Source organism: Coenobita brevimanus, chromosome 13 (assembly GCF_032717465.1).
Source record: "Coenobita brevimanus isolate Jiangsu-jjx chromosome 13, ASM3271746v2, whole genome shotgun sequence".
Classification (NCBI taxonomy): domain Eukaryota; kingdom Metazoa; phylum Arthropoda; class Malacostraca; order Decapoda; family Coenobitidae; genus Coenobita; species Coenobita brevimanus.
Genome location: NC_136966.1, coordinates 57,430,630 through 57,457,341, shown reverse-complemented (window position 1 = coordinate 57,457,341; position 26,712 = coordinate 57,430,630). Strand labels below are relative to the sequence as shown.

General features: G+C 41.4%; 2 protein-coding genes across 2 annotated transcripts in view; both read left to right on the top strand.

Annotated features, from left to right (window-relative positions):
* Fit1 (Fermitin 1) overlaps positions 1–6,524 on the top strand; it is a 62,388-nt gene extending 55,864 nt beyond the window's left edge. Inside the window, exons 9-13 of the mRNA XM_080285490.1 lie at positions 511–546; positions 4,256–4,396; positions 4,734–4,829; positions 5,171–5,260; positions 5,873–6,524. Coding sequence (XP_080141616.1) covers positions 511–546; positions 4,256–4,396; positions 4,734–4,829; positions 5,171–5,260; positions 5,873–5,983 — 474 coding nt within the window. The 3' untranslated portion in view covers positions 5,984–6,524. The remainder of the gene's footprint in view (positions 1–510; positions 547–4,255; positions 4,397–4,733; positions 4,830–5,170; positions 5,261–5,872) is intronic.
* Positions 6,525–17,957: 11,433 nt separating this feature from the next.
* The window catches only part of egl (Egl_like_exo domain-containing protein), an 85,621-nt gene continuing 76,866 nt past the window's right edge, over positions 17,958–26,712 (top strand). Inside the window, exon 1 of the mRNA XM_080283966.1 lies at positions 17,958–18,642. Within this exon, the coding sequence (XP_080140092.1) occupies positions 18,061–18,642 (582 nt within the window). The 5' untranslated portion in view covers positions 17,958–18,060. The remainder of the gene's footprint in view (positions 18,643–26,712) is intronic.

Genomic DNA, 26,712 nt, shown 5'->3' with positions numbered 1-26,712 from the left:
CACTTTCAAAACGCCATTACCTTTTTTTTTTTTTTTTTTTTTTTTTTTTTTTTTTTTAAATAGAAAAACTATCACTTTCTCATAATACTTGTAGATGTTAGTAGGACAGTCTTTCTTTTGTAACTTTCTTCTCTGTTTACTTACCGTACTACAAGTGGTCAGCGATGGGAGGCCAGATTTTTTACTAAGTCATAACCCATTGAGTCCAGGAATATCTTTTTCAATATTCTTGCCATCTCCTAACAGTTTTACTCATCTTAGGCTTAGCTCTTTGATGTGGAGGGGTGAGATGTGTCATTAATAAACCCCTTCAGTATGAGATGCCTTTCCTCAGCTAAATAAAATTGTCAGGAGTTAGCACAGATAAACTGGAAAGGACATCAGTTGGATTCAGTGGGTTGATGGTGTCCCAGATTTTTAGCCAATTGTTATTAATCACTGGAGCCGTGCCTGAAGCGTGATCACTCCAGCATAGTGTAGAGATGTAGCGTTGTCTCTCTCTCGGTACAGGGTGGCTGGTGTGCCGGACCCTACGCTGAGTACTCGGTAAACTGTGTGTCGTGTGTCACCCCTACCACCTATACCTGTACATTCTTATGGCACTTTCTCCATCTTTTTGCACCAGTTCTACACTTATACTCACCTACCAAGCACTGGTGTTGTCTCCAGTCCCTGCACTTAATCTCACCACCAACACCCTTACACAAACACTTTCACCATCAACACCTCCCTGCACCTACAGCTACACTTTCCTTACCTTGTCTTCAGTGGCATACCTCATAGGGTAGCCAGATTGGTATTGACCACCCCTGAAATGCCTATATGCCTGACCATGCCACTGGACACCTCAGATTCTCAGAGGAATACCCCCAGAGACCCTACTAGTTTCTTTAGTTATACTACTGCTGCATCAGTTACATCATTGCCACCTCAATTATATGACCATTTCTTCTGCATGTTACTGGGCTCACGACCAGATGAACTGTTAGCCACCACAGCACCAGCACCGATTATCTTGACCATCAGTGTTACTTACCTCACCATTTACTTCACTGCCACACAACAGTTCTCACAAGCATATGCACCTCACCTCCATCCTAGCACTGCAGATTAGAGCCATGTATCATGGGCAGACTTGAAATCAGAGGTTAATACTGTTGGATACTTTGTCTTGTGTGCAAATTTGGTAAGCTTTGTCAAAATTGCAGAGTAATAACATCTTCAAGATAATGCTTAGAATTGAATGTACTCTATTTTATTTTGCCGTTATATATACTTTTTATGTAATCTGCAGAGATAACCATTCAGAGGTAACATTGTAGTGAATATATATTGCCAGCCTCTCAGCCAAAGTCTCCCATGTTTTTTATGCTGACACACTTGGGTTTTTGGTGTGGCTATACTGCATGTGTTTACCATGGCTCTTCACCTCCTAGTGATAGTGAACACCTCATCACTGGTATTTTTGCTGCACTGGTATTGTACCCATTTTGATGCAGTTCATAATTCCAAACATTTTACTGCAATATATTCCTTATGCCTTCCTTTTATACACTGTTTGTCCAGATTGCCCACAGTTCTGAGCTTGAGATTGTTGACTTATTCATGAAAGTATATATCTTGTATTTCCCTCCATCCACCCACCTTACTGCTTCTTTGGCTGGGCATTTCTTAAGTTAGCTGCCCTGTAGAGAACAAGCGTTTCCTCATCTGCCAAAGTTAGTTGATCAGCAGATGGCATCTAAAACAAAACACCATATCTAGCCTAAGTGAGTCACTGAATTATAAAGGGTAAGACCTAGTGATAGCATTATGACCAGCCAGAGGAACAGATAGTCTTTAAATATTAATGAGTTGTCAGATCTGGAACTTGCTGAAAGGGAGAGTGAGTGTAAAAGTGTATTGTTTCTCTTTTGTCTCAGCTTCATAACTCCCTGATGTTCTCTCTCTCTTGAAACACCTTCACTACTCTGACATTTTTATTCTCGCCACCTTCAGATAATAATATTCAGCTCAGGAGAGACTTCATGAGCTGGAGCAGTTATAATTATAGCTTTCAGTATCCCCTTTCACTACTAGGGTACTTTCTTCGGCTGTTTTAAATCTGCCCTTGGTTCCTTCTTCCTTGGATTAAAAAAAATCTTAGTAATAACATGAATAAACTGTCAAATACATCATCAGATTGAAGAGGTTAACAGCTGAACTCACTCTCCTTTTGTTTAACAGCTGGACTCACTCTCCTCTTGCTTTTTCAACTTCTGCCATGACAGTGACCCCACGGTGACCCGAGGCAGCTGACTTCCTGAGTGCCATATTGACATCTCACACTTTTGTCATTGTTTTCTGTAACCATGACTAAATGCTTTGATCTTTTGGGGCTAGCAGAATTTTGTCAGACATTGAATGGTGTATGTGAAGATTTTCCTTCTCTTTACTCTGGGGGGGGGGGGGAAAGAGGTTTCTGTACATTTAAAAAACAGTTCATGTCATTATAAAAGGACAGATTTAATATTTAGTTTTTTGTGTCATTCTTTATGTTTAAAATTAAAATAGGTGTTATAAGCAAGAGATCCTGGGGAATGGGATATGAAAAACAGGTGACTAGATTATTATTATTATTTATTATTTTTTTTAACACATTGTAGTAATAAGTTTTGAGATTTAAAGTATAGTATTCACACATTTGCTATTGGCAGATTTGATCACACAGTCATCTTTCTAAACAAAACTTCTGTTACTCCTTTACTAATTCTTCTTTCCTATTTATTTATCATTTTAAACCATATCTACAAAATTTACATACAGATTCAAAGTTTTCCAATTAACTAACTCTCCACAATACTGTACATTTCTGCGTTGGTTTTTCTGCTTCTCTCTTTAGTGCTGTGGTTGTTGGGAATGAAGAATTGTTTACGGTTTGGATTAAAGTGTGGTGTGTGGGGTTTGTTATTTTGTGTGGTGATGGGTTAGTTAGAGTGGATTGTTATGGCTATTATTTATGAGTGAAAAGTTGTTATAGTTGTGTGTGTGTGTGTGTGTGTGATTTTGTTAGGGCAGATGATTATTATTAAGGAGTAAAAAGTTGTTATTATATTGACTGTTTTGTGGTGTGGTGTGTGGGATTTGATGTGGTGATGAGGTAGTTGTGGCAGATTGTTGTGGTTATTTTAGAGTGTGGGAATTTTTTTTGTACCATCAGCAAAAACATATCATTGCCTCTCCTGTCTTTTTCCTCCATGTACCCTGGCAATAAAAGTTCAGTAACACTTCCTTGCTGGTGGTGGTGATGAAAGCTGCTGTGTGAAATGTACCGGTATGTGATAGTTCAAAACACACACCAGATGAGTTTGGGAAGAAAGAACACTCTCTAGCTTTTGAGGAGGAATGAAAAGTATGGAAGGCAAGATGCAGTGCTAACAGGAGATTGTTGGTGTACTGCCACTCAGGATAGTACTTTGAAAATTAATCTCTTGAATCCAAAAGCAGATGATACAGATCTTTGGTCAGATTAAGTCTTCTGTTTTGGTTGCTGTTGATTCTCTGAAGGGTTATTTAAAGTTCACAGTGAAGGAAGTAGGGGAGACTAGAAGACTTATGGTTATTACAGTAGTTTCTTTTGTAATAATGGTTGTTGTTTGTTGTGAGGAGTGCATCATCCAGTGCTGGTTGTATCATTTGAAGTATATTGTTCCAGAGGCCTGAATGATGTGGAAATTATTTGTGTGACCCTAGTTCACTGAGATAGCTGTTAATAGGTCTTCATGTTTGTACTTTCTAACCCCTTGTTTCTGGATCCTACCTCACCCCACCTTTAGCTGGGAAAAAAGGGCCAAGATGATGATGTGACGTGAGTGTGATGGAAGTTAGGAACATTTTTCCGAATGAATAATACAGAGAGTGTTGTAAACATGTAAAGACATCGGTGAAGTGATGCTTGTGTTGTGGTTTTGTAGTCAATGAGTGTGTTGTTGTGGGGTTGGTAGTGAGTGTGTAGTGATATGTTGTTGTGGGGTTGGCAGTATCTGTGTAGTGATTTATTGTTTGATCATTTGGCACCAGTTGTGTAGTAACACCTTTTTTGTGGGGTTGGCAGTGAGTGTTTAGTGAAGCCTTTGTTACAGTGGGGTTGGCAGAGTGGGTAGTGTACGGGCAACATTGTAAAAGTGTAAAGACAGCAGTGTAGTGACCCTTTGTTATGGTGGGGTTGGTAGTGAGTATGCAGTGGGTGTGTTGTGATTCATAGTTGCTTTTACAGGCGGTACAGAGGATCCTGGAGGCCCATGCCAACGTGAAGGACCTCCCGCTGGTGGACGCCAAATTGCAGTACATCAGAGCATGGCAGGCACTTCCTGAGTATGGTATTGCACTCTTCCTGGTCAAGCACATGGGACAGAAGGTACAGTGTGTATTTATAGCAGTTACAGTCTATTTACCTACTCCCTCACGCTTGTATAGCTCATTGTTATCCTCTGTGGTGGTGATGATGATGATGATGATGATGATGATTATTGTGAGTGACGGCAAGATGTTGAAGAGCTTGGCACTTCATTCTCCTACCAAGCTAATTTTCATACCAACCTACCAAACCCATATGCTAGTGATAAATAGAGTTAGGATGATGATAAGGATGATGACGATGATGATGAAGAGGACGACGACAACAACGCTGAAAATGGTAACGATGATGGTGATGGTGATTCTGTTGTTGATGTTGATATTGATGACTGTTGCAGCGTGAGGAGCTCCTGGGTGTGGCATTCAACCGCATTATGAGGATGGATCTTAACACTGGTGACCATATCAAGACATGGCGCTACAACACCATGAAGGTACACTGCCTCTGTCCACTTACATTGCCCTTATTCATAACTCTAAGTGTTTCCATTTTCCTTTATTGTAGTTATCTGTTGTTTTGTGACCCTAGGCTTACTAGGACATGAACCCAGTGTTTATAAAACCCAGGGTTTATACATAGCCAATATATTCCATGTATTCCATACCCAGAGACAACCCAAGTTGGGCTAAAATGACTTTATCCTCTGAGTAAACACTATTTTCTTATGTACTGTAGGTGTAGCTCTTTTACTTGAACAAACCTACTGGCACTGTGATATCGAGACACACCACCTTTCATTTCTCCCTGTGTGCCGATAACGTATGTATGTTTCAGGCGTGGAATGTGAACTGGGAGACTCGGCATATGATGATCCAGTTTGAAGATGATCATGTAGTATTCTCCTGCCTCACCGCTGATTGCAAGGTCAGTTATTGAACATACTGTGCATACTGTCACACTAGAGACTACACTCTGAATATTTAAGTATGAGTATGCTAGAATTTACAGAACGATGAATAGCTGAATATAAGTATGCCTAATTTACTCTGGGAAATGGTACTATGGATAAGTTATCCATTATGTTTGTTCTCTAAATATTTGTTGTTGCTGGAGGTCCATCAGTTCTTTAAGGAATACATCTTCCTGTAGATCTAAATTAGACTCTTTCCATTCCCTTTATAAATGTCTCATAATTGGTTGCCAGTTCCTAATTCTCTTCTAAGTATTTGTTGTTTAAGGTGGTTCACAAGTTCATCTCATACATCTTATGTAGACTCCTTCCATGCAGTGAAAAGGGATGCCTTCTTGTGGTGGCACCATTATGAATTAGTGGCTCTTCTGGCCAAGTACACAAACATCCTTCATCTCCCTCCATGTCTCTTGAAAGATGATGGACTTCAGCTTGCAGTCCACCAAGTTCACATTCAGATGAACCTGGGGCTGCAGCAGAATCCCTCCATTTTACTGTGCAGATTTCTCATTACAAGTCATCCGTCTTGCATTCTTCTCCCAAGTACCAGGTGTTTGTTATTTCAGGTTGTTCATGAGTTCATCGGTGGCTACATCTTCCTGTCCATGCGCACTAAGGATGCCAATCAGAACCTAAATGAGGAGCTCTTCCACAAATTGACTGGTGGCTGGGTCTGATGGCCTCACCCCCTCCACCAGTACCATCCTAGCCCATCTCATACACCTCACCACCTATTCCTCCTTCAGATATTCCTCTTGCTCACATATCTCTCTCATATGTCTTCCCCTAGCCCACCTCATGCACTTCATCACCTTCCCCTCCTTCACATCTTCCTCTTACACATATGCAATATTTCTTGCATGTCTCTTCTCCTCTCCGACCTCATACACCTCACCACCCCTTTCTCCTTCACAACTTCCTTTCACACAGGCATAATTTAACCATGTCTCTTCCTTCCCTTGCACCACCCTCCTACCTCATATACTTCACGAGCTTCCACTCTTGTTTTCCTTTCCCACACACACATCCCAGTTCTTCCTCTTCATTCACTTGTTTCTCCTGCACAAAACTCAATTTGGCTGCCCCTTTCATAATTCTGTAGTCACTTAGCAATTTCACGTGCATTCTTAGCTGAATAAAATTACCTGGCATTATTTGGAATAGCATACGAAAGTTTTGCTGACTATGAGAGTTTTGAACTTCCTTCTCATAACATTACTCTCATTTCTTTCTTCCTCTATAAGCTTTTTTTTTATCTTATTCAGATTGGTGTCATTCTGTTCACTACACTTTTTCATTTCTTAGTTATCTTTATCTGTCCTCACACTTTATATATTTTTCTTGTATCATATGCTGTGCCTTTATTTGAAGATGTCACCAGGACGTGTGTTGTGTCGGTCCTGGAATGTGTCGTATTATGTCATCAGTTGTCCCCACACTGTTAGGATTTCACATACAGTTTCATCTCTGTTTGTTCATTTTATTTTTTAGACAGATATTTTACTATCACCCAGCAGTTTTCCTTGTTGGTGGTGTTTATAATCAGTGGTGTATGAAGTGTCACCTGTTGTCCTCATATACTTTCACTCATAAAAGTTCATGGGGTCTTTATGAGTGTGGGTGAATCCAGCATGTACTCCTTTCTAGATGGCGAGTCTCTGTGTGAAGAATTTTTATTTTTTTAGCAGAAAGGAAAGAACACAGAGCATAAAGCCTGAAAAACTTGTTCTTTCCCAATGAAACTAAACAAAAATAAAGCCAGTTCAAGATCCATTCATTCTGAGATGCCTGGACACATTGCATTTAAAAGACTAGAGGTTCTAAGCATTGGGAAAGACAGACAGAGGAAGACAGCTTCAGAGTTGATGTGTTGCATATGTGAAGGACTGAGAGTACTGATTGACTGTCTTGCGTTAGAGAGTCGGAAAGAAAAGATGATCATGCTTACACAAACACACATCAAAACTGCTTGTGTGTGCGTTTTGTCACGTTTCCGAGCAGTCGTCACAAAAGGGGTGAGGATAGGCTTCACCCACACGTATATAAACCAACAAGAGCTTTTTGTAGTGACGATATTGTTAGACTGGAGTCCTCACAAGTTGCCAGCACACACAGTTACATTTTTATGTGAGAGAGTTTACGTGTTATCTTGTGTAGTTTTTATCACCATGGCTTGCCATTGATGTGTTGTTATACTGGAAGTTCTGATGTAGAGTATTTTAGATCTCTTTGTGTTGATACACCCACAGAGATAAATTGTTGCATCTTGAGACGTTATAACAAAATGCTGTGGCTTAACTAAGTCAGAGGTATAGAGTGACTTTCTAGTATAAATTTTACACACACACACACACACACACACACACACATGCACACATGCACAAATCACAAGTGCACACATACATGAGCATATGTGCACTGTACTAGCAGGCCTGTAGGAGGTCTCAGCACAAACAATGTCTAGCTCTTATTAACTTTTTATTGATGATTTTTTTTAATGAGTGTATTGCCCCCTAAGCATAGATTTTAATTATCATCATTCACATCACATTATAATTCATGAATGTTACTTACTCATAATGTTTAATTGTGAATATGAGAATTGTAGAAGGTAGTGTGTAGTGTGCTGGTGTAGTGTAGACAGGAGTGAGTTGTTATACTACACTAATACCCTCAGTCTCTTCCATTTACACTGATGCTGCAGATACTGAGTTGCTTGATTGCTTTAATTATGGTGGTGTATGTATGGTATTTTGTAGGATATAACCAGGTGCCTCCACTGTCTGGTTATACAGATGTCCTTCACTCCCTCCCTGTCCCCTGAAAAGAGGATGGTGGACTGCAGGAGAAGGAAAGCTTCAGCCAGCAGTCCACCAGGTTCACATTCAGATGAGGCTGGAGTCACAACAACAACAGGTTACCACTAACACCTGTCAGAGCAGCGATGATAAACTTCCATTTATTACGCAGTTGCCAAACCAGCATCACTGTTGAATTATAGCTGTGAAATTCAGTACAGTAATTGTCTCACTCCAATATTGTTGTCCAATTGTATTCTTTGGTCTTCCCCGTATAAGATAGTATAAAGTTAAATATTGTACTTGATGCTTCAGTTTGTTGTTGTTCATGAATTTTAACTACAGTTGTTCAGACAGAAAACTGTTTTGAAGATAAGTAATTGTTCAAAATGTAATAGCACAACTGCACGGGTACTGTACATTGCACACTTACATCATTACCAGAAATGTGGAATATGGCATCCCATATGACATGCACATTGTTATATTTAAATCATGTCCTCCATGCCTGGTCCCTCTGTTCCTCCTGCAGCCTCCAGTTCAAGACAGGTACCGTGGTGAAAGTTGAAAAATCGGACCCAAAATGCGGCTCAGGGTATAGTGAGGGTGGTGGAATTGTGGTCTTTAGGGGTTAATGCACAATGTGACAGTGTAACAAGTTGGTAAATGGTGGATCAAGAATAAACGAGGTAGAGTCCCAATTTATTTCTGAGTAATTTTGCTGTAAAGCTTCATCAAAGAAAACTATTCAGGAAAGAACCTTGCCTCTACCTTGTGTATTCTTCATCATCCATTCAGTACTTGGCACTGCTGTGGTTGAGAGTGTAGGTGGTGGTGGTGACTCCATTCTGCCATTATCATCCCGTCACCTTACTCCCTATTTTTATCACCATACTTTGATACTGTCACCATGAGTACTCAGCTATAGTAAAATGGAATACCACCACCGTTATTAATCATTGTGAAAGTAGTATATTGAATTTGGCCCCAGGAGGTAATGTTTCTGAGGATCAAATATTACTAGCACATACAGTAAAATGTCAACAAATTTCTCCCCAGCCATACACCACCAGAGCTCGTATTCTCAGTGGTTAAGGAAGTTCCTGAACACCTCTTCCTTACTGATTTTTTTGGGGATAAGGCTGAATGATATTATTGTGTACACTATTTATGCAGAATATGGTGGTATTAGAAAGATTTAATTAACATGGAAGAAGACAGCAAGGTTAGTAATAAGCAAAATAAATCACTTGGGAAAAGGTGTTAGGGAGCTTCCTTAACTGATGAGAATACCAGCTCAAGACTTCCAGCAGAGTAAGTTGAATGTCTTGCCACCCCACACACAGCCACGTGTCCATCCCAAGAGAGCCTGCACCACATAGCCACCCACAGTGTAGAAGACAGTTTATGAAAGTGAGAAAGAGAGAGACAGAGAAACTAAATCATTAAAAAAGCGAGAGAGAGAGAGAGAAAGTAAGTGGTATTGGAGGCTTTTTGGCACTTTTTTTGTAGTGATTTTTAGCATATTACACTTCAGTTTTTTTTTGTGTGGTTTTCTGTACTTTTAACACTGGCATACTTTATATCAGCAACCTACAAAAATTGTAATGAGCAGAATAAATCACAAAGGAAAAGGTGTTAAGAAGTCCTCAAATCCAGTTACAAGATGTCCTTTTATCTGCTGTTACAAGAACCACTTGTTAATATTTGGCATAATACAGTAGTGCCTGTTTCTGTTTGCCTGTAGGAATATTTTTACAAAGAAGAGTATTATAATGTTTAATGTATACTTGTAAAGTATTATACATAGTAAGGTACTGTAGGTCATCAACAGTATAATAACAGTTAAGGACAGTTGTGTTGTAGAATTAGAAGTTTTATAGTAGGAGAAGTTATATAAGGTCCTGAGGATCTAACAGTTGTACTGGAAGAAGGGATGCCTTCATGTGGTGTTGCCAGCATAACCAGGTGGCTCTGCTGTTTGATTATATGTGTCCCTCAACCCCCTTCCTCTTCCCTGAAAGGAGGATGGTGAACTGCAGAAGGGCAGCTTTAGCCTGCAGTCCACCAGGTTCACATCCAGATGAGCTTGGGGCTACAGCAACAACAACAAGACAAGATGAAGATGATATTTACCAACTTCAATGTGCCACAAGAAAGTACAACTTGGGTTCTGAATACCAGATACATTTATATGTCATTATCATTGTCATCCCACCCTCTTTTTCCCACCTGAAGATGGAGATATGGTAAGGCTTATATATACAGTTCATATATTCAGCTTTTGCAAACCAGAGGACTGTTGGAATAGCTTACTTTTTAATGACCATTTTGAAGATTGTTGCGGTCATATAATGAGAGATGGCCAGAGGAGGGACCTGCCCAGTACAAGTGTTGGTTAAGTTTGATTGATCACAGGCATAGCCATGCTGCAGGCAAATGGAAGTCAATTAGCACAAACAAAGTTAAATCATTTCTTCATTCATTCATCAACATAGATAAAAGCATCTAATATTGCCGCCAGGACGAAGATGGGATAGTACTGACTGTGAGCATTGCTGGTGCTTTGTACATCTTTTTTGAGCCTGGTGGGAGTAGTACTTGGACTCGGCCTTTATGGTAGATCTCTCTCACACTACGTTTGTTTTCACCTGATGGAACTGGACCACTTACAGCTTAAATATTGTGTCATAGTTACAGTCAGCCATATTTATGAGATTGGAATAATCTTCCTTGGTTACTTGTTAGTGACCCTTCAGTCTAAATACACTGGGTCATCAGCCAAGCTGAAAATGGTTAGGGATCTACGTGAGGTTAGGAGAAATAGGCTATACTTCCATTCTTCCTTGTTTGAGGCACCATCATCATCTTAGCTTCTGATTCAACTGTGTACAGGAAAAATTCAATGCTTGTATACTCATGTAGATCATTTTGATGTTAGTTATTACTGTGCAGTGGTTAGAGAGTACAATACAAGATTCATTAGTCAGTGGTACATTTTCTGGATCTGCCTCATAACTCTATAGTACTGAGTGGAAGCACTCGCAGCAGGATTTTTTTGAGAAGATACTTGAGGCTAGTTAATGAATTATTGTGTGTGTCTGCTGCTCTGTGGGACAGGTTTAGAAGAAGAGGTACTTGTGAAAGAACTAGGCCTTGTACAGTTCTATGACTTATTCTTTATTCTGGTGGATGACTTACTGTTTAGTCAGGTGGTGTAGTGGTTAGAATGCCCCATTTGGAATGATGACCTTCCATAGGTTTGATCCCAAGAAGTGACCAGAGGATTTTTTATCATGTAATGCAACCAGTACCTTTTAGAATACAGTTTTATTTGTAACAAGGCAGGTGTAGTGTGCATTGTAACATTATAAAGTTTGTTACTAAAAGACTCTTGTTAGAAGGGGCAGAAGTTTTATGACTATGTAGTGCTCATTAGCTGTTAAGGTCAGCTGTGTTCTGTACTCTGTCCACTTTAACTTGGCCTAAAATTGGCGACCCCCCTATTTTGCATGCTGAGTTGCAACAAGAGATTAATGCTAGAGTATGGTGCTAGTCACAAAGAAGTGCTATGGAAAGGATGTAGAGCTGCACTACAGGGGATATTCTCTTACTCTCCCATTGAGCTACAGGCAGCAAAAAGACCAAACTTTCTGCCAAGTTATGGTGCACGAACTATAGACACAGTTGAATTCCAGATACAAAGGCAAAGCTTAAATAGATTAAATCAGTTACACATTACTCAGTGCAGAGCTAAAATTTAAGCTTCTTCAGTCCCACGATGTATATTTCCAGTTTAATCTTGCTTTATACAGATTAGTTTATTCAATTTAGGAAAGATTTGAACTGAAGGGGTAAGGTAGAGCATTTATTAACCCCTTCACTACAAGAGGCCTTTCCCAAATTGAATAAAATGCTGGTAGGAAGAATGAAGAGACTGAATAAAATGCTGGTAGGAGGAATGAAGGAAGGGAATATGTCACTGAATGCATGGAGTCAAGGTAAACCCGAGAGGAGGATAGGTGGATCTGCGGCCGCGATGTCTGTCAACCTGTAGCCTTATGAATGGTGCCTAACTGTGCTTGCAATGCTGAGTTAGTTGTAGTTGTGTATGTGGAAGTAATGTAGACTATTTTCATTTGTCTGATGATTGTAACCTGTTTTAAAAAATCTAAGGGTTGTTTTGAGTGTGGAAGCTGTGCCACTTACTGTTAATTAACCGTTTGACTCCAGGTGTGATTTATTTTCTTATTCTTGCTGTTGCTCAAGGATTATATTTGGCTCAGGGAAGGATTATCATATTGAAGGGTCTCATTAAGGCTATATCTGACCCCTCCAGTTTGAAAATGCTATCACCAGGTCAAAAAGTCTACCCTAAGCTAAATAAAATTGAGGAGATGGTGAGAATAAAATGGAAAAGGTGTTCCTGGGTTCAAAGGGTTAGTAAGAATCATCTAGTGTAATTATTATGACTAGTATCATTAGAATCATGTAGGTTAGATTGTTATGAGGGGGTCTGGTCTTGTTGAAGGTGGCACATGTCTGCTGGAGTTGATGTGCACTCTATATCATATTGTTTTCACCTGACAGAACTGGGCCGCTACTATGTCTTGAATACTGAGTCGTGGAGGCATGAAATTCAATGAACCATAGTTATGAGGTAGGAATAAGTTTCCTTGGTTGCTATAATATTTTTTCATCCAATGAAACTGAACCACTGTGTTCGGTACTAAGCTGAGGTTGCAAGAAATTCAGTGAACCTTAGTTATGTGGTAGAAATGAGTCTCCGTGGTTACAAGTACAATTGACCCTCCAGTCTTACCACACCTGGCCATCCACTAAGCTGAGAGAGGTTGGGGTCTTCATCAGGTTAGAAAATCACACTATAAGGACGTTAGAAGTACAGTACTGTGATACTGGTAATGTAAGGAAGTGAACAAGCCCCCCTGTTTTTTTATGGTAATTTTGGAAGCATGTGATTTCTTTATTTTTAACGTTGGGTCTGGTTAGTACTTGGATGGGTGACCGCCTGGGAACACCAGATGCTGTTGGCTCGTTCTCCCTACGTGTCAAGTGGGGTTGGTGGAGGATTAGTGCCCCTCCCTGTAAAACAATTAACTCTAAGCCCTTGGCCACCCCGTTTGGGATACATGGCGTCTGGCAATGTATGTGTTTACTTGTTTATTTTTTGCAAGGAAGAAGGAACCAAATGCCAGAAGTCCATGAGATTGTTCCCTCCAAGAAAAACAAAAACAAAAAATAAGAGAACCTAATTCAAGATCTGTTGATTTGGAGATGTTTGGACAGTGCGTTAAGACTGGAGAGCCTAAAATATGTCTGGCTTTTCTGTACCATTGCCAACGGCACTTTGTAATTTGGGATGCAGGCTATTAACATTTAACTTTTGTAGGTGTTCCTTAAATTACAACCCAAAATTGGAGGCTTGCTTACACCTCCGTGCACTCAGTTGTAATTATATGGCCATAACACTCATGTAACATTCAGGCAGCCACACCAGTGTTGCTGTCATTCCTCCTTGTGTGGTGCTTTCCCCCCCTTCCCTCAAATTACACCTTATTGCTGTCTTGAATGTTTGTCTTTTAAACACTAACATGGAAGGGAAGAGTAATACACAAGAAATTATTAATGAGCTGTATGTGAAAATAAGTTGGTAAGGGAAAGATGTTAGGGAGTTACCGTAACCGATGAGAATACAGACCTTAGTGTTGGGAAGTCCTTATTGTTAGTCATTTTTTTTTTTTTTTTTTTTTTTTTTTTTCCCCACATACAGTATTTGGAAATGTTATGATTCAGAATTTGTCTTTATTTTCAGGTTGTCGCTTTTCTATGCACATGGTAACCTGTATCTTATAACTTTGATCTTCGGAGTTGCAGGTACTCTTCTCAAGTGGTTTTTGTGAATTTGACTACACTGTTTTGGTTTTTCTGCCTCTTTTTATATAAAGTGCATTTTTTATAATGGATTACTTGTGGAGTCACATCACTACAAACTATAGCTCATTCCAGATTAGAATTACACTCTGTCACAATTCACACCCTTGCACACCTGTCCCTACTCCCTCATTAACCCCATACTGTACAGGTAATTGTAACTTGGATTGGACTAGAGTTGCTGGTGATAGAGCTGAGTGACTATAATTCTAATTTGGTAATGGAGTTTGAGTGACTATATCATTCTAATTTGGAGTGCACTATACCTAAAGATGGTGGAGTTAGACAGAGGGAGATATGGAGATATGGGCAGGTGTGGAAGGGTGTGAATCATCAGCGAGTTTGATTATGATTTGGAATTGACTATGCATAAGGCCCACAACTCTCTCACTTGTACATACCCACAGATAGAGTCAGTGTCACATAAAGTCCGCAGGCCAGTGCAGCGAGGTTGTGTTTATCTGGGATGTTTTGTTGTGAGGAATTGAATGTGGGTGATGACCTCTTTATTTAGCTGCCTTATGATGATATTATTCAGATTACAAATAGACTTTCTTATTGAAGGGTTTTATTAATGATGTCATATTCAGCCCCTCCAGTATGAACAGTCTCTCATAAACTATATACAGTACTATCATCAAAATTGGAAAGAATAAAATGAAAATGATATCATAGGTTCATTGGGCTAATAATTCTCACTCAAATGTCACTTTTACCATCTTAATTCACAACCTGTCCATCAGAATGAGTCTTTGTTTTAGAATGTTGCTGCACTGTTTTGCCTGACAGTCTTGGCACTGTATATTTTTAGCAGTTATACATTACTCATCCCACCTCCCCTTTTTGTGACTGGTTGGCGTTCACGGAGGATACAAACGGGAGTCACTGATAGTCCGGCCCAGGGAGATGCCACAGGGCACTGGTGTAGAGGAGTGTCACAGGCCCCTGACCCATTAGTCGTACTGACATGGACCCTCTCAGTCATGTATGTTGTTGTTCCTGACTCAACATGTTCTTCTTCTTGTGTGTGAAAAAATTATGAGTTATATTAGAATTTGTTTATGCTACTGAAAAGTATTTACATATGAAGAAGCACCTGGCTGGGTTTCTAGGCTGTCCTGTTGTGCCCAGGCCCCGGTGTTTTGGTACCGTTGATACCCCCTCTCCCGGGCCCTCCTGCAACATACTGATAGTGTTGTGTTGTCAACCACAGCACAAATATTTCATAGTTTTTAATATATACATAGTTGCTTTAGATGGGAGCAGCTCAGCATCTCATAGTTCTTGCATATCAGGGTCATGAAAAACTTACTGGCCAAGCTGGAGCACTTCAGTTTTTCTAATGTAGCACATATTATTAAGAGGAATATACACCTGGTGGTGTAGTGGTTAGAATCCCCCAGTCAGAGAGATGGCCTTGCTTAGGTTTGATACCCCAAGATGTGACACCCCCCCCCCTCCTTTTTTTTTTTTCCGTGTAATGCCACCATGGAATTCTGTAGCCTAGCCTATGGTCACAACATCTCAGAGAGGATAATATGGGGTTGGCTGTTTCCGATTTTTTTATTACCGCACAAGCCACAATCCGTTACAATCCCGCACCTTAGCTCCTCCCTTGTCTCATGTTAGTTATCCATTGTGCTGTGTAAATAACCAGTTGACCTGAATTGTGTAAATATCAGTTATAATTTACATTTTTTGCTCACTGTGTTGTCATTTAGCTTTTGTTTGCCTGTCTTCCGGACCCGATGGTGACTGCGAGATGTGCTGTGACCGGTCCTGTACTAGCAGTATGCATATGTGCTAATTAATTTACCAAATATATGTGATACCGAACCTCTTGTTTCTTTACCTCCCAACATATCACTGAACCGGTCAGTTTGATCATACCCAACCGAGGTTGGCATCCTCGTTTAGTCAATTACATCGTTTTTAATAGCGGTAGGTGGTGGCAACCATCATCCACTCACTTGATGTAGTGTTGCCAACTTTTTTCTTAGGTGACTCTACACTGAGTGACAAGCCTAATGCCTTCCTGTAACCCAGGAAACCATTTACAACGCTGGGTGGTAACCTTATAACCAAACACTGGATGATGTGGGACCTGCTGTAGTGCCCCTGTTAACTCTCTTTCCCTGTGCCTCTGCGGCGAGGTGCTTGTCCACCACATGGAAACATTGGTTCACTGCCTGGGACAGCCCTGCAGAGGTGACTGCCAGCCTGCGGTGGATGGGTTTGCTTGGCAACACAGACCAAGGTTAGTCAACTGCTATTACTGCTGTACGTATTTAGTGGCAAAACATTTTTATATTGTCATAAATTATTTCCTTAATATTTCTTCACAGGTGGCAGCATACCTTACAACCCATCTCCAGTAATGCTTCAACATTTGATACAGAGAGGCAACAATTTTCCAACAGGTGATAGTTAACCAGGTACAGAACCAGTAATTAATTGAGAGTGGGGGTAGCTTTGCAGTGAGGTACTTGGGAGGAGAGTAGAAGGTGGGACATCATTGGTTCTTGGCTTTGTTTGCTGGGAGGATATTAGTTATGGTAATGCTTTTATATGTCCATATAATTCTGCAGTTTGTGCTCCGTGTTTGCCAGTGAGTTAAAGCTTATCTGTTTTCAGTATATATAAAAGGAAGAAGGAACCAAAGACTAGGAGCCTGCAAGATTGTTCCCTCCAAGAAAAAAAAGAAAAATGCCTAATTCAAGTGTTTCAGTCTCTGAAAGGATTCACAGTGTTCATCACTTGTTTTTCAGTTAGCCTATATATCATTGCAGGGATATTACAGCTTGTTTTATTTCGCATTTCAGGTTTCTCATCATTCAGTGGCTAAACCAGTACACTGTAGGTGCGATGCATGCAGTGTTAGATGATTACAGTATAAAGCAAGGAATTTACGAAATAGGTAATTATAGAAATAAGTCTTCTGGAACTGGAAAAAGCTCTTATGAGGAGGAAAGAAAATGGCAAGTACTAAACATCAAGCATACTGTACTTCAAACTGAAATTGCTTCAATACTTTTTTAAAGAACATGCGCTAGACTAGAAAAATAATTTAAGCGATATACTGAATATTTAATGATGGTGACGGAGATCCTAGACTTAAGTATCACAAATGTTATTGTTTCTTGTTTTTTGTACATTCGATGGGCTCAAGGTCATAAATGTCTGCGTTCGCTCTATTCACCCTAGTGTCTGTGGTCAGAGTGCCACTGATACCAATTTCTTAAGCTTCCGTTTGGATTACAGTGACAGAAATACGGCAGTTGGGCTTATATCGTAATATGGATAGTATATTAACTGTGGCAGGCATATCAGCTAGACAAGTTTTCCATTTAAATGTTTATGCGAAACAGCAAAATCTGCAAACTGCATAGTGACAGTAGTGCTTACGGTATACAAACAGTTGTATGCCATAAATAGTTACACGTCTATTGTAGCGTAATGACTTGGGTAAGTTAATAAAATTATGCGTCTGAATGCAACTGTCATTACTATATGCAGTACGATAACTTTCACCTTCGCGACAGCTGTTCATGTCTGACAACTGTGCGTCAACAAACAATCGAATACTTAATGACATTTTAATATTATGTGAATATAACATTATCATTAGAAAATTCACATTGTTTTCATTACTATGAGTTTACTAATCGAAACCTTCAGCAGTGACCAACGCAAATCCCAGCTCATATAGCTTCTCGAACAGAAAATTCAATTCCATCGTAAAGTGGAAGATAAAGGAATGTAAGATAATTATCCTTCTGATGACCGATCACAAAAACAGCAGATAAATGGATGCAATAGCTTTCATGGAGCTTTTAAATGTGCGGTGGATTCATGTGTATGTATGTGCTAGGTGACGCTGCGATCCTCAGTGTGGCTGAGGAGTGTGGAGGGGGAGGAAGTGTCGGCTCTCTCGCGGGGTGTACCCATGCCAGTTAATTTTTTTTTCGACGTCTGTTAAAATTTTTATTTATTATCAGTGAATAATGGATACTAAAGATTATGATCATGTCAGGAACCTCACCCTATTATTCTTTCTTGACCGGCTCATGGACAAGGGTCAACCTAGGACGTTGCATGACCTCAGCTGTCAGTTCGGGACTAAGGGCTTTACCAAGGAGATGCGTCAGATCGCTGGCGGCTCACAGTCGGGCCTCAGAAAGTTCCTGCAGCAGTATCCGTCCCTGTTCACGCTCGAGGATGACTACGTGAGCGTGACCAACTACAGCAACGGCATCTCCAATCCGCACGACCCGACGGGGAAGCTGCTGGGGAAGAGAGACTATGCGCAGGAGGCGGTTGACTACTTCGTGGGCAAGCTAAGGCAGTACGGCGCCGGGACCGAAGTGCCCATCAAATCACTCCTCGGACACCGCTCCCAGGCGTCCCCGGAGGTGCGTCACGTGTCCGGACAACACGTGAAGGAGTTCCGGGACTTCTTGGTGCGATATCCGGACGTTTTTGTGGCCAGGGAGGAGACGGTGAGCCTCAAGGAGTATGAAGGCGCTGCTCCTCAACCCTTCAAGGAGCTGGAGGTGCCCAAGGTCGACCCCGTCCTCACACAGCAGGTCTGTCATTCGCTCGCAGTTTAAAATACTTTAGCTGGACTGTCTTTGTATCTATATGTATCTATCTATCAGTCTATCTCTCTACATGCCCATATACCTGATTCAGTGCACCTGTCATGGCAGTGTATACCGTCCCTTATTTGTCAGCCCATCCCACGTGTCGGTTAAGTCCGTTTGTTATTTAAAGTTTATTTCATAATTATTGTCATTTCCGTCTTATTTGTCAGTCCACCTCGCATGTCATCCTGTCCCACCGGTCACGTTAGTTTATTTCACTCCACCTGTCATGTTAATTCATCTCATTCCACCTGTCATGTTAAATCATGTCATTTTAGTCCTCACTCCATCTGTCATGTTCATCTCACCACCTGTCATGTTAGTTCTCACCACTTGTCATATTACTTCATCTCCGCCCGTCATGTTCATCTCACTGTCATGTTAGTTCATCTCATGTCATGTTCATCTCCATGTTAGTACATCTCATGTTTATCTTACTTCATCAGTCATGTTCACCTCCACCTGTCATGTTAGTTCATCTCATGTTCTTCTCCATGCTAGTTCATCTCATGTTTATCTTACTTCATCAGTCATGTTCACCTCCACCTGTCATGTTAGTTCATCTCACCCCACCTGTCATGTCATCTCACTCACGTCATTCCACAAGACCTGTATATCCACATTCATTTCTCTCCGATATCACACAGATCACTACTATACGGTACTTTACTCATTCCAGTATTCGATTCAATCATGCCACTCATATTAACCTCACTTCAGCATCTCAGCTTTACTTTAGCACGTATTCTTGTCAGTTAAGGAAGCACCCTAACATCTTTTCCTTGGCGAATTATTTTTGGATAGGGCTGGTTAATATCCTTTTGTACGGTACGATATTTATAGAGTACCGTACCGTTATGGCGTTATTGGATTTATGTAACGCAGATGAGGACAGTAAGGTGTAAATAAGCAAAATAAATCGCACAGGAAAAGGTGTTAGGGAGCTTTATCAACCTTTGTCTCGGTGGCCAAAAATTTCTCACGCCCACACTTCACTGCTCACGTCACAGCTCCACATCACTTCACTGTCACGTAGGATCATTTTCCCTAGTCTTTAACACCTTCTTGTCACTTCTACAGGCCTCATTTCACCTCATCACACCACACCGCACCACACCTCCCTCACCTCACCACCACACCCCCTCACCTCACGTCACCGTACATGTCATGTATTACCCTACCTCATCTCTTCACCTCTCACTCCATTAGAGGGATTTCACCTGACATGACCTGACTCACTTCACTCTGCATTCCTCACGCTCATTCCCCCTCTCCCCTCTGTCTGTCTGTCTGTCTGTCTCTCATGCCAACCACTACATTCTAACTTTTTCATACGTACATACACACACACATACATACATACATAAGCCTACATACAAACGTATATTATATGGTACCGGTACATAAAAACGCTTGCCCACTTACATACATACCGTACGTACATGCATTCATACGAACATTATATTATATGGTACACAAACTTATACCACGCACATGGAGATAAAAATGCATACATACATACATACTTACATACGTACATACAGTTTCACTCAAATATCCTTCAGCTTGGGTCCTGGATTACATGAGGGAGCGTGTTGTAGGTGTCGCAGTGTCTTTATCTTGGCGACTTATTTTGCATATTACTCTTCCCTGGCCTCGTGTATGTTAGGGAAGCAAATGCCGATATGAAGGCGATATAAGTCACATACAAGTGGATGTTAAGTACAATGTATAAATAAATCGCTGAGGAAGAAATGTTAGGAAGCTTCTATGACAGTACTGGCGAATGTTCCAACCCGCATCAGGAGGCTATTGGGTTATTATTATTATTATTATTTTTTTTTTTTTTTTGAGCAAGATAAAGATGGAAGATGATGCAGCTAAAGGAAATATTGATCACATACGTAACTAAATTGTGTGTTTACGTAAGTTTGTTTACATTCGTTCCCCCACACGCAGAAACTTACGCATACTCTACTGCACACACATAGCGCTCGTACACACACAGACACGCACCTACACCCAGACACACACAGCGCACATGCACCCTCACGCACACATTGGTACTCACTATTTACTTACACACACACACACACACACACACACACACACACACACACATTCCTGAACCAACTCTCACCCACACCTGCCCTATAATTTCGCTCATTCACACACCTCACTCAGTTTTACATCCTCTCTCTCTCTCTCTCTCTCTCTCTCTCTCTCTCTCTCTCTCTCTCTCTCTCTCTCTCTCTCTCTCTCTCACCCCTTGCACCCTGTCTTTCACCCCTCACACCCTCTCTCACCCCATGGACCCACTCTCTTTATCTCTCACCCCTGTCACTCCTCACTTTCTATCACGCTTCATATCCTCCGTACACTTCACCTTACCCACACTTCACTTTCCATGCAATTATACCCTCATTCGTTCATATCCGTCTCTACCTCATTTTCTGTCAATATGTTCGTATATCTATCAGTGTGCCTTCGTGTCTGTCTGTGTGTATGTATGTACCAGTATGTATGTATGTGTCTGTGTATGTACTTTGTGTGTATGTATGTAGGCTGTGTATCTGTCCGTCCATCTGTCTGTCTGTCTACCCCCCACACTTTGCTATAATCATTTTATTTTTTACTTGGCCTAAAATTGCCATCTCGTCGTCTTGAAAGTTGGGTTGTGGCAATAGATTTACACTAAGATACGATGCTAGTCACGAAGAAGTGCTATGGAAAGGATGTGGAGTCGTAGTATTGTCTTTTTCTGCCACTGAGCTACGTGAAATGAATAAATGGTGAAAATTTGGTCCAGTTTGTGGTGAAAAGGATCTCTCTCTCTCTCTCTCTCTCTCTCTCTCTCTCTCTCTCTCACACACACACACACACACACACACACACACACATTCCCTAGGTCAGTCTTGAGTCCGGTAATACAATCGATTCCTACTCACTGTGTTGCCCTGTCGGTGTTGTTATTGTGGCCAGCTGACGCTCTCTCTCTCTCTCTCAGCTGTTTCGCGCGGTGTGGTGTGGGTGTGGTGGTCGTGGTGTGGTGGAGGTGAGGTGTGGGTGTAGGGGTGGAGTGCGGTGTTGTTGTGGGTGGTAGAGTGAGTTGTGAAGGGGTGTAGAGAGGGGGTGGATGTGGTGTGGATGGAGTGGGGTGTTGTTGTGGGCGGTGGAGTGAGTTGTGTAGTGTGGGAGAGGGAGTGGGTGTGTGGTGTAGTGTGGTGGTGGTGGTGAGTGAATTAATGGTGTGGGTGGTGAAGTAGGAATGGTGTGATGTAATGGTGCACAGTGTTATCGCCATGTACTCGCTTTCTTATAGCACTGCAGTACGATGGTGGTGATGTGGAGTGTGGTGTGGTTGTGTTGGTGGAAGGTAGAGTTGTGAGTGGAAGGTGAATGTGTGCTAAAACTCTCTCTCTCTCTCCCTCTCTCTCTCTCTCTCTCTCTCTCTCTCTCTCTCTCTCACACACACACACACACACACACACACACACACACACACACACACACACACACACACACACACACACATAAAGATGAATGAGTGGTTGTGCAAGGTAATACTAGTGGTTGCCCCAACACTAAATTAAAGGCCTACCACCACCACCACCACACCTGTACCCTGACACACAGCAGTAGGCGCCTCTTGACACACAGCACACCACACTCCTCGTAAAGGGTCACACTCTTGTTGCTACTTCACACTGGTATCAGTGACAGAATTTAGGGATGTCTGGCATAGCAGCTTCTCGTTATATGCCGGTAGGCTATGTACCGGGTACGGTGTATATATATATATATATATATATATATATATATATATATATATATATGTGTGTGTGTGTGTGTGTGTGTATGTGTGTAGCTACCGGACGATATATTCAGAGTAGGGGAGAACTGTAGCTTTAAAGGGGTTAGGCTAATTCTTGAGTCAGTTGAGAAGGAGATTTGAAAGACGAGATCAGTCTTAAGTGGAGGTGAGCCGGCACGAGTGTAACCTGGGAGGGAGTGGCCTTAGGAGCCTCCCCAACACGTGACATTTCTAAACACCGTTAGAGTATTTCTGTAGGTACAAAACGCGTTTTGGTATGCATTCGGCGCATGTGCCCGGCTCAAGGAAGATTGACGCCCCTGCTCTGCACAGTCTTGTGACACCTTCTGCCTCAGCAAGGTGCAGCACCCGTCAACCCTCTAAAAAAGTAGTAGATGGATGGTTACGGTACTCTCGTCCATGGTGGTACTACCATGAGAGTGACGTTGGGTCAAGGCCTGGTTGCTGCCCTTGCGCAACACTCCCAGGCAGGGAACTCGACCACATTTACCAAGTAGTTTAGGGCTAAGACTACTAGGTAGGCTACTGATACATACACTGCTTGTCCTCTTGGGGTTGTCCTTTCTCCATTTTCCTTGCACCTCGCCATGTGGAAGGACCTTGTTCCAACCGTAGCGAGGCGCATTCTGCCACCGGAGAGTGGCTGCTTGTATGTGGTCGATGGGTCTGCCCGGACAAACAGACTGGGGCAGAGCAGCAACATAATTATGACACGTTACTTTTCTCTGTGCGGTGTCTATAAAAACACACACACACACACACACACCTATTGTTATAGTACCGGTATGTGAGGGAATGTTCGCCGCCATGTGTGTGATGTCTTTATAAATACCGGTAAGATAGTTTTCTTTTTACAGTCAGGCCATTTCATTTAACTTAGGGGAGTCTTTTCGGACTGGAGTACTTAGGTATAACCTTCATTAACTCTTAGTAATAGACGTTAATCCTAAGTTGAATGTAGTGTCAGGAAGTAAGGAAAGCAACAAAGGGGGGAGGGGGGGATGGCTCCGAGTGGAAGAAGTTAAAGAGTGTATGGTGATGCGATGAACTGTTTTGTGGGAGGTATTGTGGGTAGCATAGGAGGCTCCGTAGCATATCTTCCTTTGTGACTTATCTTGCATAGGCTAATATACCATTTTATACACGTTCATTTAACTATTTAAGCCGATTTCCCCATGTCGATTTAAAATAGAGAAAAAAAAAATCGAGGTGTAATGTGTAGTCTAATAAATCGCTACGAAAATACTATGCCAAAAAGAAGTTGTACTACGGAGAATAAATCACTAAGGACGAGATGTTGAGAGCCGACAAGAATACGGATCTTACTGTGGTGGAGAGTGTATACGTGATGTGAGAAGCAGATCCCTAATATTTACATCAGCTTTTGGCATACAGTAGGTGTAGTTGGGATGGGAGTAGTGGTGTAGGTGTGGTTAGGATGGATGTAGTAATGGTGGTAGTGGTAGTGGTTAGGATGGGTGTAGTAGTAGTAATAGTGGTGGTGGTAGTGGTGGCAGAAGTGGTACTGGTGGGAGATGTTTGGTTAGGTGTGGTTAGGATAGGTGTTGTACTGGTGATGGTGGTAGGTTTGGTTGTTGTGGTTGTTAATAGTTCGTTGTGGTAGGGGTGGTTGTGGTAGTAGTGGTAGAGGTAGTTGTAGTGCGCATTCTTCATGTGAATAAAGTCTTTGTTGTTAGGCTAACCAAAGTACAATCCACAAGTTTCCCGGACATCATCATCATCATCATCATCATCATCATCATCATCATCATCATCATCCAGACATCTTTTTCCCAACTTAGGATAGTGCGAGGTAGCGTCCAGAGAGAGATAATTGAAGAAACTGACTCATTAATCGAGAACACAGAACAATTACTTTATGATAAATTTCCCCGCCATGCAAGGATTTTCAATGAGTTACCTTGCAGCTGAACAAGAATAGACACACACCTGATTGCACATGCAGTTAACGCAATGGCGAGGTGAAAACGCCTTTGATATTTACTAGGCACACGTGTTTTAGTTCTTGCAAAATGATGAATATGAATATTATTATTTATACTACTACTACTAGTACTGTTATTATTATTATTATTATTATTATTATTGTTGTTGTTTTAGAGAGAGAGAGAGAGAGGATCAAGTGGGGTACGGTAACTGATAATGCACCGTATCAGTTACCCTGGTACCACACTGATCCCTGGTGTGGCGGGAGAGTTGCCATCTTCGCAAGTTACATTGTTATTCATTTATTTATTTATGGTAAGATTACACGTTGATGACACAGCGTACTGCATTATATTATTTTTATCTGTATGTTTTAATTAAGAAGTGAACTATTTATGTCGTTAATCTCATATATAGGAAATGTAGTCACTGGCATCTCTTAAGTTCACAAGGGATACCCCGTACTGGACGTGTTTAGTACCGATAGGCAGTGCTGGGTAGCTGAGGTGTTGATTTCAGTGTCATGTACGTGAGCGAAGTGGAGGGTAGTGTGCGTAATTAGTGTCGTATAAGTGAGCAAAGTGGACGGTAGTGTGTGTAATTAGTGTCATAAGTGGACGGTAGTGTCTTGTGTCATAAAAGTAAGCAAAGTTGACCGCAGTGTGTTAATAAGTGTCACAAGTGGACGGTAGTTCGTGTAGTGCCACATCAGGACTGGATCTACCGGTACACATCAGTATACTGTACTTTGGTTAGTAAAATAGAAAGATACATGGATTGTAATTAATACATGTGAAGTGATTAATATTAATTACATATAACACAAGTCCATGGTGTGTGTGTGTGTGTTCAGTAGGGGCATGGTGGGGTATGGGAGTGTCATGGTAGGGTATGGTAGTGGACCTGTTGGTAGGTGCAGGAGTTTGGTGGTAGTAGGGTATGGTATAGGCCTGTGGTAGATTAGCTGCTGGTGTGATTGTGGTTGTGGTGTGGGGAATGGTAGTGGCAAGCAGTGGTGGTGTAGAATGGTAGGTTGTGGTAGTGTATGGTAGTGGTGATGCAATAATCCTTGAGGTAGGTTTGTGGAGAAGTATGGTGATGGTAGTAGTGAGGTATGGTAGGTAGTGGTAGGGTACCGGTATGGTGTATGACTAACATTAGCTCTCTCTGTTCGTGCCAAGTTGCGTCACACACACACACACACCTCTCTCTCTCTCTCTCTCTCTCTCTCTCTCTCTCTCTCTCTCTCACACACACACACACACACACATTTGGCCGTGCTTGTGAGTGCATAATCTCTGGCAGCTGAAAAGACGATGACGTAAGGAGGCTAAAGATGAACTGGACATTTCGTAGAGACATCCTTAGCTTCTAGTCCCGTGGCAATCTTTGAAACTCATAAGACGCTGCATTGAACGATACGGGAAATTGCGTGGATGGTGGTGGTGGTGGTGATGATGCTATGATGATGATGATGGTGGTGGTGGTGGTGGTGGTGGTGTTGCTGGTGATGGTGGTGGTGGTGATGATGATGATGGTGGTAGTGGTGTGATAATGATGGTGATGATGGTAGTGGTGGTGAAAATCATGGGAGACTTAGGATCATAAATAAGAGTTTGAATAGAGAGTTGGTGGTCGGGAAGTGTAGTGAAAGGCATCAGGAACTCTTTGCACTGATACAGGAGGATTGGATGCTGCCTGAAATCCCTCTTTAAGCTGAGGAAAATCGTCTAGGTTCGTGTTGTCAGTTAAACAAGCTCTCTAACACCGTTTCCTTACCGGTTTATTTTTACAGCTCATTACGGTATTTTTGTCTTCCATGTTGGCGTTAAAAAAATAAAAAGCATACAAGCGACCAGTAAAGTGAAGTAAAATACATCGCTAAGGAAAAGGTATTTGAGAGCTACCCAAATCGAGGAGAAATAACGGGTCCAAAGGTGGAATAAATCGCCTAGTTATCGGTTTTAAGATGTTAGTGGAGATATTACCAGATACCTTAAGGTGAATTCCTAGGTTAAGAAGTCTGTTGTTAGTAAGAACAGCACTTAAGACATCATGGCGTCGAAACAGGTAAAGGAAATTGGGAGTCAGGCTGCCAGAGATCGTGTTAATTTAGTCCCTTGTTAATTAGTCTTTTAATTAGTCTCTTATTAGTCTCTCAGCTCTTATTAGTTCTATTAAATTGGTCTCCTGAGTGGACTCGTGTGAGGTGTATCAAAATTAAACACTGA